Source organism: Heterodontus francisci, chromosome 6 (assembly GCF_036365525.1).
Source record: "Heterodontus francisci isolate sHetFra1 chromosome 6, sHetFra1.hap1, whole genome shotgun sequence".
NCBI classification, from domain to species: Eukaryota; Metazoa; Chordata; class Chondrichthyes; order Heterodontiformes; family Heterodontidae; genus Heterodontus; species Heterodontus francisci.
Window position 1 is genome coordinate 96,493,102 of NC_090376.1, and position 20,627 is coordinate 96,513,728.

At 45.5% G+C, this 20,627-nt stretch overlaps 1 protein-coding gene across 3 annotated transcripts in view; it reads left to right on the forward strand.

The window, feature by feature from the left end:
* The window catches only part of LOC137371463 (putative methyltransferase-like protein 21E), a 33,018-nt gene extending 27,475 nt beyond the window's left edge, over window positions 1-5,543 (forward strand). For all 3 annotated transcript variants that reach the window (XM_068034100.1, XM_068034102.1, XM_068034103.1), the window contains one exon: window positions 4,242-5,543. In XM_068034100.1, the coding sequence (XP_067890201.1) occupies window positions 4,242-4,654 (413 nt within the window). In that variant the 3' untranslated portion in view covers window positions 4,655-5,543. The remainder of the gene's footprint in view (window positions 1-4,241) is intronic.
* The last annotated feature ends 15,084 nt before the right edge of the window (window positions 5,544-20,627 follow it).

Sequence of the window (20,627 nt, forward strand, 5' to 3'; positions counted from 1 at the left end):
GAGACCCTGTGCTGCTGATCCCCCTGACTGGAGACCCTGTGCTGCTGATCCCCCTGACTGGAGACCCTGTGCTGCTGATCCCCCTGACTGGAGACCGTGTGCTGCTGATCCCCCTGACTGGAGAACCTGTGCAGCTGCACAGGCAGTACCCAGAACCGAACCCAGGTCGCTGGAAAAGACAAGAGAGCAATAGTGGTCGGGGTTTCGATAGTTAGGGCAACAGACAGGTGTTTCTGTGGTCACGGACATGATTCCAGGATGGTACGTTGCCTCACTTGCGCAAGGATCATGGATATCACCGAGCAGCTACAGAGCATTCTGGAGGGTGAGGGTGCAAAGCCAGAGGTCGTGGTCCACATTGGTACCAATGCTATAGGAAAAAAGAGGGAGTTTAGGGAGTTAGGAAAGAGATTAGCAAGTAGGATCTCAAAGGTAGTAATCTCCGGATTACTCCCAAGGCAACATGCTAGTGAGTATAGAAGTAAGAGAATCCACCAGATAAATGCATGGCTGGAGAGATGGTGCAGGAGGGAGGGCTTCAGATTTCTGGGGCATTGGGACCAGTTCTGGGGAAGGTGGGACCTGTACAAGCCAGATGATCCACACCTGAAAAGGACCGGGACAAATATCCTTGCAGGAATGTTTGCTAGCGCTGTTGGGGATGGTTTAAACTAGATTGGCAGGGGGATGGGAACCTGAGGGCAGTTTCAGATAGGACAAATTGTGGGCAGGGAACAGAAGGCAGAAAATTAGTGACTGACTCTGAAAGACAAAAGAAGCAAAGATTCAAAAGTGTGCAGCAAAGGAAGTTGGCAGTGTTAAAGGGTATTTATTCAAATGCAAGGAGTATAGTAAATACAGCCGATGAGCTGAGGACACAGATAGACACATGGCTACACAATATTGTTACTATAACGGAAACTTGGCTTAAAGAGGGGCAAGAATGGCAGCTCAACATCCCTGGATATAAAGTTTTCAGGCAGGATAGAGAGGGGGATAAAAAAAGAGGGGGTGTAGCATTATTAGTTTGGGAATCAATAACAGCTTTGAGGAGGGATGATATGCTAAATGAAACATTAAATGAGGTCACCTGGGTGGAGCTCAGAAATAGAAAAGGGGCAGCCACACTACTAGGAGTATACTATAGACCCCCAAATAGTGAGAGGGAGGTAGAAGAACAAATATGCAGGCAAATTTCTGAGTGCAAAAACTATAGGGCAATAATAGTTGGGGATTTCAACTACCCCAATTTCAACTGGGATACAAACAGTGTGCAGGGCAGAGAGAAATCTTTTGGCCAACACGTAACAAGCCCAATGAGAGGGGGCGCAATTCTAGATTTAGTCTTTGGTAATGAAGCTGGGCAAGTGGATGAAGTAACAGTGGGTGACCCTTTTGGAGACAGTGCCCATAATTTTAGCATAAAATTTAGCATAGAAAAGGACAAGGATAAAACAGGAGTAAAAGTTCTAAATTGGCGAAGGCAAATTTTATGAAGCTGAGAAGTGACCTGGCGAAAGTGGACTGGATACAGCTACTTGAAAGAAAATCAGAGTCAAACCAGTGGGAGGCATTCAAAAGCAAGATACTACAGGCACAGTGTAGGCATGTCTCCACAAAGATAAAGGGTGGTACTGCCAAATCTCGAGCCCCTTAGTTATCTAGAAGCATACAGTAAAAGCCTGCTCAGGTCACGAAAAAAACCTGACCCGAACCCGACAGAACCACATTGGACCCGAGCCCGACCTGGCCCGAGTCCCTCCATTTTTTCCAGACCCGAACCAACCACCGGAATGTTCCCTTTACCTACCTTGCGACTCCCAATCTGCAGCAAGCTGCAGCATGAGCGTGATGACGTCATAGAGATGCACACTCGCTCACTGCGCAGACTCAGAGTTTCCCACCTTGACATCCTTTCTTTCTTTCTTTTGGGCCTCCTTATCTCGAGATACGCGCCTGGAGGTGGTCAGTGGAGTGACCTCTCCATGGCGCATGCCTGGGCAAATTTATGGAGGTTGAGCCCAGCTCAAGTAGGTTTTTTACTTTTAACACTTACCAGCAGAGCAAAATGCAATTCTTGCTGTGTGTGTCCGACCCGGACCCGGCCCGACCTGGACCCGGCCCGAGCCGGAAAACTGGACCTGGAAGTGCGACCCGACCCGACCCCGACACGTTGTCGGGTCCCATCAGGTTTGGGTTGGGTAGCAGACCTTTAGCTGACAGGGTAAGTTAAAGCAGAAAAAGAAAGCTTATGACGATCACAAAAAACTTAACAAAAAGCCTAGAGTAGTATAGAAAGTGCAGGGGTGAAGTAAAAAAGAAAATTAGAAAAGGTAATAGAGGACATGAAAAATTATTGGCAGGTAAAATCAAGGAAAACCCGAAGATGTTTTATCAGTACATTAAGAGCAAGAGGATAATTAAGGAAAGGGTAGGGCCTATCAGGGATGTACAAGGGAACTTATGCGTGGATGCAGAAGATGTGGTCATGGTTCTTAAAGAGATTTTTGTCTCTGTCTTCACAAAGGAGAGGGTTGATCCAGACATCGTAGTTAAAGAGGAGTGTGAAATATTAGATACAATAAGCATAATGAGAGAGGAAGTACTAGAGGGTCTGACATCCTTGAAAGTGGATAAATCCCCAGGACCTGATGGTCCACATCCCAGAGTACTTAAGGAAGTGGCCCGAAAAATAGTGGATGCATTGGTGGTCATCTTCCAAGATTCTATAGACTCTGGAACAGTTCCCACAGATTGGAGGGTAGCTAATGTAACCCCACTATTTAAAAATGGAGGTAGATAGAAAGCAGGGAATTATAGACCAGTCAGCCTGACGTCGGTAGTGGGGAAAATTCTAGAGTCAATTATCACAGATTTTATAACAGAGCACTTAGAGAACAGTGGTAGAATCGGGCAGAGTCAGCATGGATTTATGAAAGGGAAATCATGCTTCACAAATCTACTGGAATTCTTTAAGGATGTAACTAGTAGAGTTGATGAGGGGGAGCCAATGGATGTGGTTTATTTGGACTTTCAGAAGGCTTTCAACAAAGTCCCACATAAGAGATTAGCGTGTAAAATTAAAGTGCATGGGATTGGGGATAGTGTATTGCGATGGATAGAAAATTGGTTGGCGGACAGGAAACAAAGAGTAGGGATAAATGGCAGGTAGTGACTAGTGGGGTACCGCAGGGATCGGTGCTAGGACCCCAGCTATTCACAATATACATTAATGATTTAGATGAGGGAACTAAATGTAATATCTCCAAATTTGCAAATGACACAAAACTGGGTGGGAGGGTGAGTTGTGAGGAGGATGCAGAGTGGCTTCAGGGTGATTTGGACAAATTCAGAGTGGGCTAATGCATGGTAGATGCAGTATAATGTGGATAAATGTGAGGTTATCCACTTTGGTAGCAAAAACAGGAAGGCAGATTATCTGAACGGCTATAAACTGAGAGAGGGGAATATGCAGCGAGACCTGGGTGTTCGTGTACACCAGTCGCTGAAGGTAAGCATGCAGGTGCAACAGGCGGTAAAAAAGGCAAATGGTATGTTGGCCTTCATAGCGAGAGGATTCAAGTACCGAAGCAGGGATGTCTTGCTGCAATTCAGAGCCTTGGTGAAGCCACACCTGGAATATTGTGCAGTTTTGGTCTCCTTATTTGAGGAAGGATGTTCTTGCTATAGAGGGAGTGCAGCGAAGGTTTACCAGACTGATTTCTGGGATGGCGGGACTGACGTATGAGGAGAGATTGAGTCGATTAGGATTATATTCGCTGGAGTTCAGAAGAGTGAGGGGGGATCTCATAGAAACCAATAAAATTTTAACAGGACTTGACAGGGTAGATGCAGGAAGGATGTTCCCGATGGTGGGGGTGTCCAGAACCAGGGGTCATAGTCTAAGGATACGGGGTAAACCTTTCAGATTTCCCTGGACGCCCAATGGGAAGAGGCCCTTAAGTGGCTAATAATAGGCCACTTCATGGCCTCAATTGGCCTCAGGGCAGGAATCTTTGGCCTTTTCCTCCGCTGATTTGATCCGTTGCAAGGTAAGGTGACGGGCCCTCCAACCCATGCCATCCGCCGCAATTCTATGAGCACCCCTGCCTCCGAACTCATCTCTGGGGGCCCATTAAATCCAGTCCTTGGAGTAATGTCCCTAACAGATCCTTTCATATTGCATTATTTTTGATGATGCTATTTGCCTGCTTGCTAAATATACATTCCCAATTTTGCAGGTTCCTACGTGACTGCCACAGACCTGCCTCATTTACTGAGCAACTTACAGTACAATATATCACGAAATACAAAAATGAGAAGTAAATATCAGCCACAGGTCAGAGAACTTAGATGGGGAGTAGATTTGGAAAAAAACTTCCCCAAAAGTGCTTGGCATTATGATTATGTTATGGCCGCTGATGTTGTGTATAGCCACCCGTATCTGGATGAACTTCTAATGACTTTTGATCACTTATGTCAAGATGATACCATCATTTTGTGGACAATGAAATTTAGGCTTGATAAAGACAACAACTTTGTGGAAAAATTCAAGTGTATATTTGATGTTGAAGTTATATATGATCTTCCAACTTTACAGATAAAGTTGTATAAAGCAAAAAGAAAAGTTTTATGTACAGACAAAGTTGTATAAAGAAAAGTACAGGGTCAGAAAGGAAACATGGGAGCTAACGGCTTATACCTGTGAAGCAATAGTTCTCCTTATCTTGGAGAGTTAAGTTTAACTCCCTGGAAATCAGACTTACAAAATGATATGAGGTGATATGCTTCCAACAAAGTTTATATTGCTAGCCTTGCTTGCCAGGAGCTCCCAGCTAAGAAGCCTTCTAAGGCAAGTTTAGCTACCAACAAACATGTTTAAACTCCAGGCGTAATATAAAAGAAATCTCTAGATCAGATTTTTGGCATCAACAGATTAGCTTGGGATCAGAAACTGTCAGTTGATATGCCTCTTACTAAGAGCACAATCACAAAGTGCCTGCATTTATTACATTACAGAAGGAGAACATTCACTAACTCACTATTCAAGTATTCCGGCATGCCAAGTAACAATCAAAATGTTCTATCCATCTGTGCTATGACATTGCCAGCGATTTTGATTTTAGCAAAACCTTTTTTAGCCACTAGAATTTCTTCTTTTAAGTTAAAATTCTAAACTATCCACTTTCATTTTGATTTTGCTCAATTATTGCCAAACTGTTCTTGAAAATTAGCTTTTGCAAAATGAAGAAATAGGTTCAAATTCTAAAAATAAACAAACTTAGATTTTAATTGCAAACAAGCTCCCACCAGCATGTTAAAACATGATTTAATTTTGCTAAAAATGCCCACTTGTGGCATAGGATAAGACATTAGGTTAGCAAAATACCTTCATGTTTAATCTTCCATATGTGACTGCCATACGGAGCATGACTGAAGCAGTAACCAGAATTGGCTCTGAATATCTTCCATGGGAGACAGCATTCTTCAATTTTCTGGCAAGAATATAGGAAGACGACACTATTGGAAATTATATTGACATATAGCAGATACTGAAAGACAATCAAGTATACTGTCTTTTAAAAAAAAAATGAAGTAATTGTTTTCAAAATGTAACTTATCTTTGTAGTAAGTACAAAATGATTAAAGAATATTTACTTATTAATTAATACACCATAACAAACTTCTGTTTACAATTATTGTATTCATTTTTGTTTGGTTGTGCACTTTGTGAAGCCAGTTCTTGGCATCTTTCTTTGCCTGTTATAGTCCAAAGAAGAGTAACAACTACTAATAATTGTGAATCTTTTGAGGGGAACGTGGATAGCACATTTCAGGAGGTAGTCACCCCGGAGCTTAAGAGAGCACAGGCAGAGAGGGACTGGGTGGCTGCCAGACAAACAAGGTGGTCAAGGCAGGTAGTACAGGAGTCCCCAGAAGACATCCCACTTTCTAACCGGTATTCAGTTCTGAGTACCGATGGGAGAGTGGGTTCCTCTGGAGAGTGCACCGAGAATCATGACCAGAGCACCATGGGTGGCTCAAATGTACAGGGAGGGAGGAGAACAGTCAAGACAGCAATAGTGGTAGGGGATGTGATATTTAAAGGAACAGTGTTTCTGTGGTCGCAGACGTGATGGTATATTACCTCACTGGCGCAAGGGTTATGGATATCACTGAGCAGTTACAGAGCATTCTGGAGGATGAGGGTGCACAGCCAGAGGTCGTGGTCCACATTGGTACCAATGATGTAGGAAGAAAGAGGGATGAGGTCCTGCAGGCTGAGTTTAGGGAGTTAGGAAAGAGATTAGCAAGCAGGACCTCAAAAGGTAGTAATCTCCGGATTACCCCCAAGGCCACGTGCTAGTTAGTATAGAAATATGAGAATACACCAGATGAATGGATGGCTGGAGAGATGGTGCAGGAGGGCGGGCTTCAGATTTCTGGGGCATTGGGACCGATTCTGGGGAAGGTGGGACCTGTACAAGCCAGACGGTCTACACCTGAACAGGACTGGGACAAATATCCTTGCAGGAAGGTTTGCTAGTGCTATTGGGGATGGTTTAAATTAGTTTGGCAGGGGGATGGGAACCTGAGGGCAGTTTCAGATAGGACAAATTCAGGGCAGGGAATGGGGGGCAGAAAATTAGTGACTGACTCTGAAAGACAAAAGAAGAAAAGGTTAAAAAGTGTGCAGTACAGCAATTTGGCAGTGTTAAAAGGTATTTACTTAAATGCAAGGAGTATAGTAAATAAAGTCGATGAGCTGAGGATACAGATAGACACATGGCAACACGATATCATTGCTATAACAGAAACTTGGCTTAAAGAGAGGCAAGAATGGCAGCTCAACATCCCTGGATATAAAGTTTTCAGGCAGGATAGAGAGGGGGATAAAAAAGGAGGGATGATATGCTAAATGAATCATCAAATGGGGCCCATGGCCAGGAATAATAAAAGGGCCAGCCACACTACTAGGAGTGTACTATAGACCCCTAAGTAGTGACAGGGAGATAGAAGAACAAAACGAAGGCAAATTTCTGAGTGCATAAACTGTAGGGCAATAATAGTTGGGGATTTCAACTACCCCAATATCAACTGGGGTACAAACAGTGTGATGGGCACACAGGGCACAAAATTCTTGAACTGCATTCAAGAGAACTTTTTTAGCCAGCATATAACAAGCCCAATGAGAGGGGGCGCAATTCTAGATTTAGTCTTTGGGAATGAAGCTGGGCAAGTGGATGAAGTAACAGTGGGTGACCATTTTGGAAATAGTGACCATAATACAGTTAGTTTTAGCAAAACCATGGAAAAGGACAAGGATAAAACAGGAGTAAAAGTTTTAAATTGGGGAAGGCAAATTTTACGAAACTGAGAGGTGACCTGGCGAAAGTGGACTGGATACAGCTACTTGAAGGAAAATCAGTGGCAAACCAGTGGAAGGCATTCAAAAGCGAGATACTACAGGCACAATGTAGGCATGTCCTCACAAAGATAAAGGGTGGTACTGCCAAATCTAGAGCCCCCTGGTTATCTAGAAGCTTACAGGGCAAGTTAAAGCAGAAAAAGAAAGCTTATGATGATCACAAAAATCTTAATACTTTAGAAATCCTACAGGAGTATAGAAAGTGCAGGGGTGAAGTAAAAAAGGAAATTAGAAAAGCAAAGAGAGGACATGAAAAATTATTGGCAGGTAAAATCAAGGAAAACCCGAAGATGTTTTATCAGTGCATTAAAAGCAAGAGGATAACCAAGGAAAGGGTAGGCCCTATCAGAGATGTACAAGGGAACTTCTGCGTGGATGCAGAAGATATGGGCAGGGTTCTTAATGAGTTTTTTGTCTCTGTTTTCACAAAGGAGAGGGTTGATGCTGACATTGTAGTTAAAGAGGAGGAGTGTGAAATATTAGATATGGTAAGCATAATGAGAGAGGAAGTACCAGAGGGTCTGACATCTTGAAAGTGGATAAACTGCCAGGGCTGGATGGATTTCATCTAAGGTTGTTAAGGGAAGCCAGGGAGGGAATAGCAGATGCACTGAGGGTCATCTTCAAATCCTCACTAGATACAGGCGAGGTATCAGACGTTTGGCGATCTGTGAACATTAAACCATTGTTTAAAAAGGGTGTGAGGGATAGGCCAAATAATTATAGGCTGGTCAGTCTGACCTCGGTGGTGTGTAAATTGTTAGAATCAATTCTGAGCAACAGGATAAACTGCCACTTAGCACAGATTAATCAGGAATAGTCAGAATGGATTTGTTAGGGGATGGTTATGTCTTACTAACTGAATTGAGGTTTTTGAAGAAGTAGCGAGGAGGATTGATGAGGGTAGTGCAGTGGATGTGGTCTGCATGGATTTAAGTAAAGCATTTGACAAGGTCCTGCACGGCAGACTGGTCAGTAAAATGAAAGCCCATGGGATACAGGGGAATGTGGCAGGTTGGATCCAGAATTGGCTCAGTGACAGGAAACAAAGGGTAGTAGTTGACAGATGTTTTTGCAAGTGGAAAACGGTTTCCATTGGTGTTCCACAGGGCTCAGTGTTGGATCCCTTGATGTTTGTGGTGTATATTAATGATTTGGACTTAAAAGTGGAAAATTTGCTGATGACACAAAAATTGGCTGTGTAGTAATAGTGAAGAGGATAGCCGTAGACTCCAGAAAGATATCAATTGTTTAGTTCAGTGGGTGGAAAAGTGGCAAATGGAATTAAATCCTGAGAAGTGTGAGGTTTGCATTTGGGGAGGGCAAATAAAGCGAGGGAATATACAATAAACAGGAGGATACTGAGAGGGGTAGAAGAAGAAGTGAGAGACCTTGGAGTGCATGTCCACAGGTCTGAATGGCCTCTTTCTGTGCCATAAATTTTTCTATGGTTTCTATGGTTTCCTTTTTAATCATCTGCACTGGTAATTTGCTCCATATGTTGACCACCCCTTTGCTAAACAATTTTTTTTTCTGAGTTGCATATTTACTTCAGTTTTCCTTATCTAGTACCATACAGTTGGAATTCAGTATACATCAGAAAAATGGATGTGTTTCCAGCCTTTGAAATCCCTTCATAATCTTAAAAAATTTCTATCAAGTCTCCCATTAGTCTTCTAGGCTCATCAAAGCAATAATCCTTCCTCACCACTCCATTTTCTATTTTCTGGTAATAATCATGTGCAGATCGCTGAATCCTCTCCAATATCAAATTCCTTTCGATGTAGGTGACTCCATTCAATTTTAAAATTGCCTCTTTTGATTTATGTTACAGCTTTTGTTCTGCAGAGCAGCACTTGGTTTGTTCTCTTTACTATCTGGGGATGCTAGGCTAATGTTTTAGTGATCTATCATTATTGCAAAGTGAACCCCGTGCTCTGATAACACTTAGTTATTCCATCTGACTATATATTTTAGGTTATATTTTCATCTTGCTAAAACTCATCACTTCAAATTTAGTTGCATGGCAAATGTAATTTCCTGCACAGCTACAGTGAATGAGAGGAAGGATGACTGGGTGGTGCAATGAGTAAGAGTTACTCCTCTAATCACTAACATGAGAAAAACAATACAGCACAAGTATGAAATATGGCTTCAGATCTCATTACTGCCTTGGACAAAAGAGTTGAATTCCAGAGAGTCTCTGCCCTTGACATGAAGGCAGCATTTGACTGAGTGTGATATCAAGGAGCCTGAGCAAAATTGAAGTCACTGGGAAGCAGGGAAAAGATCTCCACTGGGTTGGAGTCATACCTAATACAAAGGAAGATGGTGGTGGTTGGTGCATGCCAATTACCTTAGCCCCAGGACATCGTCACAGGTGTTCCTCAGTGTAGTGTCCTAGGCCCAACAATCTTCAGCTGCTTCATCAATGACCTTCCCGCGAACATAAGGGGTGATGTTCGCTGATAATTGCACAGTGTTCAGTACCATTTGCAACACCTCGGGCACTGAAGCAGCCTGTGTCCAGATGCAGCAAGACCTGGACAACATTCAGGCTTGGGCTGATAAGTGGCAAGTAACATTCGTGCCCCACAAGTGCCAGGCAATGATCATTTCCAACAAGAGAGAATCTAACCATCTCCCCATGACATTCAATGGCATCACCATCGTGAATCCTCCACCACCAACATTCTGAGGTCACCATTGACCAGGCACTTAACTGGACAAGCTATATAAATAAAAGCAAAATACTACAGATGCTGGAAAATCTGAAATAAAAGCAGAAAGTGCTGGAAATACTCAGCAGTCTGTGGAGAGAGAAGCACAGTTAACCTTTCAGATCAGTGACATTTCATCAGAGCGGGCGACGGTTAGAAATGTGATAGATTTAAAGCAAATAAAGCAGAGATGGGGGAAAAGGGAACAAAAGGGAAGGTGTGTGATTGGACAGAGGACCTAATTAATCTCTCCGGCCCTCTGTCCTATCACAGACCTTCCCTTTTGCTCCTTTCCCCCTACCCCCTAATCTGCACTATGTACTGTATGGGGGAGAATAGGTGAAGTCTGCACGATGTACTGTATGGGGGAGAATGGGTGAACTCTGCACTATGTACTGTATGGGGGAGGAAGGGGTGAACTCTGCACAATGTACTGAAGGAGGAGGAAGGGGTGAACTCTGCACAATGTACTGTCTGAGGGGAAGGGGTGATCTCTGCACTATGTACTGTCTGAGGGGAAGGGATGATCTCTGCACTATGTACTGTCTGAGGGGAAGGGATGATCTCTGCACTATGTACTGAATGGAGGAGGAAGGGGTGAACTCTGTACTATGCACTGTATGGAGGAGGAAGGGGTGAACTCTGCACTATTTACTGTATGGAGGGGGAAGGGGTGAACTCTGCACAATGTACCGTATGAAGGAGGAAGGGGTGAAGTCTGCACAATGTACCGTATGAAGGAGGAAGGGGTGAACTCTGCACTATGTACGGTATGGAGGAGGAAGGGGTGAAGTCTGCACAATGTACCGTATGAAGGAGGAAGGGGTGAACTCTGCACTATGTACGGTATGGAGGAGGAAGGGGTGAACTCTGCACTATTTACTGTATGAAAGAGGAAGGGGTGAACTCTGCACAATGTACCGTATGAAGGAGGAAGAGGTGAACTCTGCACTATGTACGGTATGGAGGAGGAAGGGGTGAACTCTGCACTATTTACTGTATGAAAGAGGAAGGGGTGAACTCTGCACAATGTACCGTATGAAGGAGGAAGGGGTGAACTCTGCACTATGTACGGTATGGAGGAGGAAGGGGTGAACTCTGCACTATGTACGGTATGGAGGAGGAAGGGGTGAACTCTGCACAATGTACCGTATGAAGGAGGAAGGGGTGAACTCTGCACTATGTACGGTATGGAGGAGGAAGGGGTGAACTCTGCACTATGTACGGTATGGAGGAGGAAGGGGTGAACTCTGTACTATGTACTGTATGGAGGAGGAAGGGGTGAACTCTGCACAATGTACTGTATGGAGGGGGAAGGGGTGAACTCTGCACTATGTACTGTATGAAGGAGGAAGGGGTGAACTCTGCACAATGTACCGTATGAAGGAGGAAGGGGTGAACTCTGCACAATGTACTGTCTGAAGGAGGAAGGGGTGAACTCTGCACAATGTACCGTATGAAGGAGGAAGGGGTGAACTCTGCACTATGTACGGTATGGAGGAGGAAGGGGTGAACTCTGCACTATGTACTGTATGAAGGAGCAAGGGGTGAACTCTGCACTATGTACTTTATTAGGGAGCAAGGGGTGAACTCTGCACTATGTACTGTCTGAGGGGAAGGGGTGATCTCTGCATTATGTACGGTCTGAGGGGAAGGGGTGATCTCTGCACTATGTACTTTATTCAGGAGCAAGGGGTGAAGTCTGCACTATGTACTGTCTGAGGGGAAGGGGTGATCTCTGCATTATGTACTGTCTGAGCGGAAGGGGTGAACTCTGCACTATGTACTGTCTGAGGGGAAGGGGTGGTCTCTGCACTATGTACTGTTTGGAGGAGGAAGGGGTGAACTCTGCACTATGTACTTTATTAAGGAGCATGGGGTGAACTCTGCACTATGTACTTTAAGAAGGAGCAAGGGGTGAACTCTGCACTATGTACTGTCGGAGGGGAAGGGGTGATCTCTGCATGATGTACTTTATGGAGGAGGAAGGGGTGAACTCTGCACTATGTACAGTATGGAGGAGGAAGGGGTGAACTCTGCAATATGTACTGTATGAAGGAGGTAGGGGTGAACTCTGCACTATGTACTGTATGAAGGAGGTAGGGGTGAACTCTGCACTATGTACTGTATGGAGGAGGTAGGGGTGAACTCTGCACTATGTACTGTATGGAGGAGGTAGGGGTGAACTCTGCACTATGTACTGTATGGAGGAGGAAGGGGTGAACTCTGCACTATGTACTGTTTAAGGAGCAAGGGGTGAACTCTGCACTAAGTATTGTATGAATGAGCAAGGGGTGAACTCTGCACTACGTACCTTATTAAGGAGCAAGGGGTGAATCCTGCACTATGTACTGTATGGAGGAGGTAGGGGTGAACTCTGCACTATGTACTGTATGAAGGAGGTAGGGGTGAACTCTGCACTATGTACTGTATGGAGGAGGTAGGGGTGAACTCTGCACTATGTACTGTATGGAGGAGGAAGGGGTGAACTCTGCACAATGTACTGTTTGCAGGAGGAAGGGGTGAACTCTGCACTATGTACTGTATGGAGGAGGAAGGGGTGAACTCTGCACTATGTACTGTATGGAGGAGGAAGGGGTGAACTCTGCACAATGTACTGTTTGCAGGAGGAAGGGGTGAACTCTGCACAATGTACTGTCTGAGGGGCAGGGGTGATCTCTGCACGATGCACTGTATGAATGAGCAAGGGGTGAACTCTGCACTACGTACTTTATTAAGGAGCAAGGGGTGAACTCTGCACTAAGTACTGTATGAATGAGCAAGGGGTGAACTCTGCACTATGTACTGTGTGGAGGAGGAAGGGGTGAACTCTGCACTATGTACTGTCTGAGGGGAAGGGGTGAATTCTGCACTATGTACAGTATGGAGGAGGAAGGGGTGAACTCTGCACTATGTACTGTCTGAGGGGAAGGGGTGAACTCTGCACTATGTACTGTATGGAGGAGGAAGGGATGAACTCTGCACTATGTACTGTTTGGAGGAGCAAGGGGTGAACTCTGCACTATGTACTGTATGAAGGAGCAAGGGGTGAACTCTGCACTATGTACTGTATGAAGGAGCAAGGGGTGAACTCTGCACTATGTACTGTATGAAGGAGCAAGGGGTGAACTCTGCACAATGTACTGTTTGGAGGAGCAAGGGGTGAACTCTGCACTATGTACTGTATGAAGGAGCAAGGGGTGAACTCTGCACTATGTACTGTATGAAGGAGCAAGGGGTGAACTCTGCACTATGTACTTTATTAGGGAGCAAGGGGTCGAACTCTGCACTATGTACTGTATGAAGGAGCAAGGGGTGAACTCTGCACTATGTACTTTATTAGGGAGCAAGGGGTGAACTCTGCACTATGTACTGTATGGAGGAGGAAGGGGTGAACTCTGCACTATGTACTTTATTAGGGAGCAAGGGGTGAACTCTGCACTATGTACTGTCTGAGAGGAAGGGGTGAACTCTGCACTATGTGCAGTGTGAGGGGAAGGGGTGAACTCTGCACTATGTACTGTATGAAGGAGCAAGGGGTGAACTCTGCACTATGTACTTTATTAGGGAGCAAGGGGTCGAACTCTGCACTATGTACTGTATGAAGGAGCAAGGGGTGAACTCTGCACTATGTACTTTATTAGGGAGCAAGGGGTGAACTCTGCACTATGTACTGTATGGAGGAGGAAGGGGTGAACTCTGCACTATGTACTTTATTAGGGAGCAAGGGGTGAACTCTGCACTATGTACTGTCTGAGAGGAAGGGGTGAACTCTGCACTATGTGCAGTGTGAGGGGAAGGGGTGAACTCTGCACTATGTACTGTATGAAGGAGCAAGGGGTGAACTCTGCACTATGTACTTTATTAGGGAGCAAGGGGTGAACTCTGCACTATGTACTGTCTGAGAGGAAGGGGTGAACTCTGCACTATGTGCAGTGTGAGGGGAAGGGGTGAACTCTGCACTATGTACGGTCTGAGGGGAAGGGGTGATCTCTGCACTATATACTTTATTCAGGAGCAAGGGGTGAAGTCTGCACTATGTACTGTCTGAGGGGAAGGGGTGATCTCTGCACTATGTACTGTTTGGAGGAGGAAGGGGTGAACTCTGCACTATGTACTTTATTAAGGAGCATGGGGTGAACTCTGCACTATGTACTTTAAGAAGGAGCAAGGGGTGAACTCTGCACTATGTACTTTAAGAAGGAGCAAGGGGTGAACTCTGCACTATGTACTGTCGGAGGGGAAGGGGTGATCTCTGCATGATGTACTTTATGGAGGAGGAAGGGGTGAACTCTGCACTATGTACTGTATGGAGGAGGAAGGGGTGAACTCTGCAATATGTACTGTATGAAGGAGGAACGGGTGAACTCTGCACTCTGTACTACATGAAGGAGCAAGGGGTGACTCTGCACTATGTACAGTATGGAGGAGGAAGGGGTGAACTCTGCACAATGTACTGTTTGCATGAGGAAGCGGTGAACTCTGCACTATGTACTGCATTAAGGAGCAAGGGGTGAACTCTGCACTATGTACTGTATGGAGGAGGAAGGGGTGAACTCTGCACTATGTACTGTATGAAGGAGCAAAGGGTGAACTCTGCACTATGTACTGTATGGAGGAGCAAGGGTTGAACTCTGCACTATGTACTGCATTAAGGAGCAAGGGGTGAACTCTGCACTATGTACTGTATGGAGGAGGAAGGGGTGAACTCTGCACTATGTACTTTATTAAGGAGCAAGGGGTGAACTCTGCACTACGTACTTTATTAAGGAGCAAGGGGTGAACTCTGCACTATGTACTGTATGGAGGAGGAAGGGGTGAACTCTGCACTAAGTACTGTATGAATGAGCAAGGGGTGAACTCTGCACTACGTACTTTATTAAGGAGCAAGGGGTGAACTCTGCACTATGTACTGTATGGAGGAGGTAGGGGTGAACTCTGCACTATGTACTGTATGGAGGAGGTAGGGGTGAACTCTGCACTATGTACTGTATGGAGGAGGAAGGGGTGAACTCTGCACAATGTACTGTTTGCAGGAGGAAGGGGTGAACTCTGCACTATGTACTGTATGGAGGAGGAAGGGGTGAACTCTGCACTATGTACTGTTTGCAGGAGGAAGGGGTGAACTCTGCACTATGTACTGTATGGAGGAGGAAGGGGTGAACTCTGCACTATGTACTGTATGGAGGAGGAAGGGGTGAACTCTGCACAATGTACTGTTTTCAGGAGGAAGGGGTGAACTCTGCACAATGTACTGTCTGAGGGGCAGGGGTGATCTCTGCACGATGCACTGTATGGAGGAGGAAGGAGTGAACTCTGCACTATGTACTGTCTGAGGGGAAGGGGTCGAACTCTGCACTATGTACTGTCTGAGGGGCAGGGGTGATCTCTGCACGATGCACTGTATGGAGGAGGAAGGTGTCAACTCTGCACTATGTACTGTCTGAGGGGAAGGGGTGAATTCTGCACTATGTACTGTCTGAGGGGAAGGGGTCGAACTCTGCACTATGTACTGTATGGAGGAGGAAGGGGTCGAACTCTGCACTATGTACTGTATGGAGGAGGAAGGGGTGAACTCTGCACTATGTACTGTCTGAGGGGAAGGGGTGAACTCTGCACTATGTACTGTCTGAGGGGAAGGGGTGATCTCTGCATGATGTACTTTATGGAGGAGGAAGGGGTGAACTCTGCACTATGTACTGTCTGAGGGGAAGGGGTGAACTCTGCACTATATACTGTCTGAGGGGAAGGGGTGAACTCTGCACTATGTACTGTCTGAGGGGAAGGGGTGATCTCTGCACGATGTACTTTATGGAGGAGGAAGGGGTGAACTCTGCACTATGTACTGTCTGAGGGGAAGGGGTGATCTCTGCATGATGTACTTTATGGAGGAGGAAGGGGTGAACTCTGCACTATGTACTGTCTGAGGGGAAGGGGTGATCTCTGCACGATGTACTTTATGGAGGAGGAAGGAGTGAACTCTGCACTATGTACTGTCTGAGGGGAAGGGGTGATCTCTGCACGATGTACTTTATGGAGGAGGAAGGAGTGAACTCTGCACTATGTACTGTCTGAGGGGAAGGGGTGAACTCTGCACTATGTACTGTATGGAGGAGGAAGGGGTGAACTCTGCACTATGTACGGTATGAAGGAGGAAGTTGTGAACTCTGCACTATGTACCGTATGGAGGAGGAAGGGGTTAATCCTGCACTATGTACTGTTTGGAGGAGGAAGGGGTGAACTCTGCACTATGTACTTTATTAAGGAGCAAGGGGTGAGCTCTGCACTATGTACTTTATGAAGGAGCAAGGGGTGAACTCTGCACTTTGTACTGTCTGAGGGGAAGGGGTGAACTCTGCACTATGTACTGTCTGAGGGGAAGGGGTGATCTCTGCATGATGTACTTTATGGAGGAGGAAGAGGTGAACTCTGCACTATGTGCTGTCTGAGGGGAAGGGGTGAACTCTGCACTATGTACTGTATGGTGGAGGAAGGGATGAACTTTGCACTATGTACTGTATGGAGGGGGAAGTGGTTAATCCTGCACCATGTACTGTATGGAGGAGGATGGGGTTAATCCTGCACTATGTACGGTATGGAGGAGGAAGGTGTGAACTCTGCACTATGTACTGTATGGAGGAGGAAGGGGTGAACTCTGTACTATGTACTGTATGGAGGAGGAAGGGGTGAACTCTGTACTATGTACTGTATGGAGGGGGAAGTGGTTAATCCTGTACTATGTACTGTATGGAGGCGGGAAACAGGTCAACTCTGCATTATGTTGTGCTCTTTGCAAGGCTGGCAGCCTTTTAAAAATGCACCAGCACACCTGCTCCTTCAACAGGTGATGCCGTGAAGGGGGTCGCTGAGGCCCCCCCACCATGTGATTGAAGTGGATGTCGGGAGAACAAGATCCAGCCCAATATTGGCAAAGGGACAGAAAGCAGAGAGTGCTGAACGATTGTTTTTCAGACGAGAGGCAAGTACACATTGGTGTTCCCCAGGGGTCGTTATTAGAACCAGTGCTCTTAATGATACATATTAATGATCTAGACCTGGGTATACCACGCATAATTTCAAAGTCTGGAGATGATACAAAACTCAGAAATGTAATAAACAATGAGGAGGATGGTCACAGACATCAGGAGGATATAAACAGACTGCTAAAATGGGCAGACACAGCAGATGAAATTTAACGCAGTGAAGAATAAAGTGATAAATACTTTGGTACGAAGAATGAGGAGAGGCAATTTTTTTTATTTTTTCGTGGGATGTGAGCTGGCAAGACCAGCAGTTATTGCCCATCCCTAATTGTCCTTGAGAAGGTGATGGTGAGCCACCTTCTTGAACCGCTGCTGTCCAAGTGGCACAGGGTGCTGTTAGGAGGGGAATTTCAGGATTTTGATCTAGTGACAGTGAAGGAACGGCAATATATTTCCAATTCAGAATAGCGTGTGGCTTGGAGAGAAACTTCCAGGTGGTGGTGTTCCCATGCGTCTGCTGCCCTTGTCCTTCTAGGTCGTAGAGCTTGCGGGTTTGGAAGGTGCTGCTGAAGAATCCTTGGCGAGTTTCTGTCGTGCTTCTTGTCGATGGTACACACTGCTGCCACTGTGCGCCGGTGGTGGAGGCAGTGAATGTTTAAGGTGGTGGATGGTATGCTGAACAAGTGGGTGGGTTTGTCTTGGATGGTGTCAAGCTTCTTGAGTGTTGTTGGAGCAGCACTTATCCAGGCAAGTGGAGAGTATTCCATAACATTCCTGACCCGTGCCTTGTAGATGCTGGACAGGCTTTGGGGAGCCAGAAGGTGATTTACTCACTGCAGAATTCCCAATCTCTGACCTGCTCCTGTAGCCACAGTGTTTATATGGCTGGTCCATTTCAGTTTCTGGTCAATGGTAACCCCCAGGATGTTGATGGTGGGGGATTCAGCGATGGTGACACCATTGAAGTCAAGGGGAGATGGTTAGTTTCTCTCTTTTTGGAGATCGTCATTGCCTGGCAGTTGCGTGGCGTGAATGTTACTTGTCACTTATCAGCCTAAGTCTGAATGTCTTGCTGCATGTGGGCACAGACTGCTAGTTGCGAGAATGAAATGGTGCAATTTCTAAGGGGCTGCAGGAACAAAGAGACCTGGGGTGTATGTACACAAAGCTTTGAAGCTGCCAGGACGCATTGGGAAGGCTGTTAAAAAGCATATAGAATCTTTGGTTTTATTAATACAGAAATAAAGTACAAAAGCAAAGAAGCTGGGATAATCCTTTATAAAATGCTAGTTTGGCCTCAGCTGAGTGTTGTGGCTAATAAAAAAAATAAGGAGGAAGAAATTAAAGTATGAGAAAAAGCTAGCTAGAAATATAAAAACAGATACTATGAGTTTCTACAAGTATTTTAAAAGGAATAGAGCAACTAAAGTGAGTGTTGGTCTTCTAGAGAGTGAGTCTGGGGAATTAATAATGGGGAATAAAGAAATGACAGAAGCATTGAACAGATATTTTGTGTCTGTTTTCACTGTAGACACAACTAACATCCCACAAATACTTGTAAATCAAGAGGTGAAAGGGAGGGAGGATCTTAAAACAATTACAATCACCAGGGAAAGGGTACTAAAAAATCTAAAGGCTGACAAGTCCCCAGGACCCAATGGCCTGCATCCTAGTATATTAAAAGAAGTGGCTGCTGAGATAGTAGATGCATTGGTTATAATTTTTCAAAATTCCCTAGATTGTGAAAAGGTCCCATCAGATTGGAAAATAGTGAACTCCTCTATTCAAGAACGGAGGGAGACAGAAAGCAGGAAACGACAGGCCAGTTAGCCTAACATCTTCATAGGGAAAATGGTAGAATCTATTATTAAGGCGATTATATCAGCGCACTTAGAAAATACATACACAACAGCTCAGCAAGAATCACAAGACATGTACAACAACTAAGAAAGAATCACAATACATGTACACCAACAACAAATCAGCAAGAGTTACAATACATTTACAAGAACAACTCAGCAAGAAGCACAGTATATGTACATAACAACTCAGCAAGAAATTGCAATATATGTACACTAACACAGCAAGAAGCACAAGACATGTACACCAACAACTCAGCATGAATCACAAGACATGTACACCAACAACAAATCAGCAAGAATCACAATACACATACAAAACTCAGCAAAAATCACTATGCATGTGAAACAACTCAGCAAGAACCACACTACACGTGCCCCAACAACTCAACAAGAAACAAATTATATTTACACCAAGAATCACAATACATGTATACTACCAACAAACCAGGGAGAATCATGATACACACGTACAGAAGTGATCAAGAGTCACTATTTTATAGAATCACAATACATGTACGCTAACAATTCAAGAGGAACCACACTACAGGCTGAATTTTACCAGCCCTCCGATGTCGTGGCGGGCAGCGGAGGGGGGGGGGGGTTGCAGAATATTCTAGCAGGAGAAGCCCGCCACAACCCCTGCGCCAGGTATGTCCCGCGCCATTTTACCAGTGCTGGCAGGACCTCGGTGCGGTCTTCCTGCCGCTCGGCAGCGACACCCCAATTTAAGTATGCTAACCGCTACTTGCCTTGCCTGATTATGCATCCTGCTGCTCGTCGCTCCTCAGTTTCGCATTTTTTGCTGAACGGGCAGCGGTCACGTGCCATCCCATTCATGAATAAGAGAAGACGGCGGGACAGCAGAAGAGGGAGCAATTGGAGACAGTGCAGGTAAGTCTCTGTATACTGGGGTCTCCACTATGCATACTTGAAGGGAGGTGGGAGGGGGATGGGATTACTGGGAGCACAGCCTCGCAGGCATGAAGGGAGGTTCCGACTATCCTCCCTCCATAAAGGGAGGCTGCTCTGCGTTGTTTGCTTGTGAGTGAGAAAGCAATGGTATTCCAGTCACCCTGTGAGTGGGGAGGGTGCCAGAAACAGCAGGCGTGTAAAGGTTACCTGACTGGTGGGGCAATCGATGCAGCTGGTAGAATCTTGATGTGGTCATCCTGTGCCGATCTTAGTGGGAGCTAAGATGGGCAATGCCATGCCACGCCACATGGTTGATGCATGAAAGCACCTGATGTAACAGTCAACAACAATACTTGCCCTGTTAGGAACCTCCGAAGGAGGGAGAGATACAACTTTATTTGTCACGTGGAGATGGATATAATTCAACCTATATTGTCTGATCCGCTTCTCGTGAGGATCCATATGCACCGCGGGAAAAACCAGCAGGCCAGTGCAGCCCAACGATGACCTGCACTCGAACTTTGGTGAACATCCTATGCCATAGTGACAGTGGCTCCTAACTTTTACACCTCTGCATCATTTCAGGGGCCTACCAGTGACCTTTGTGGGGTCACTCAGTTAGCATTGCACAGCTACATCAGGGAGATCACTGAACCCCTGTACCGGAGGGCTGGTGATTATGTCCACTTCACGACGGAGCCTGGGAGCCAGACCCAGAGGG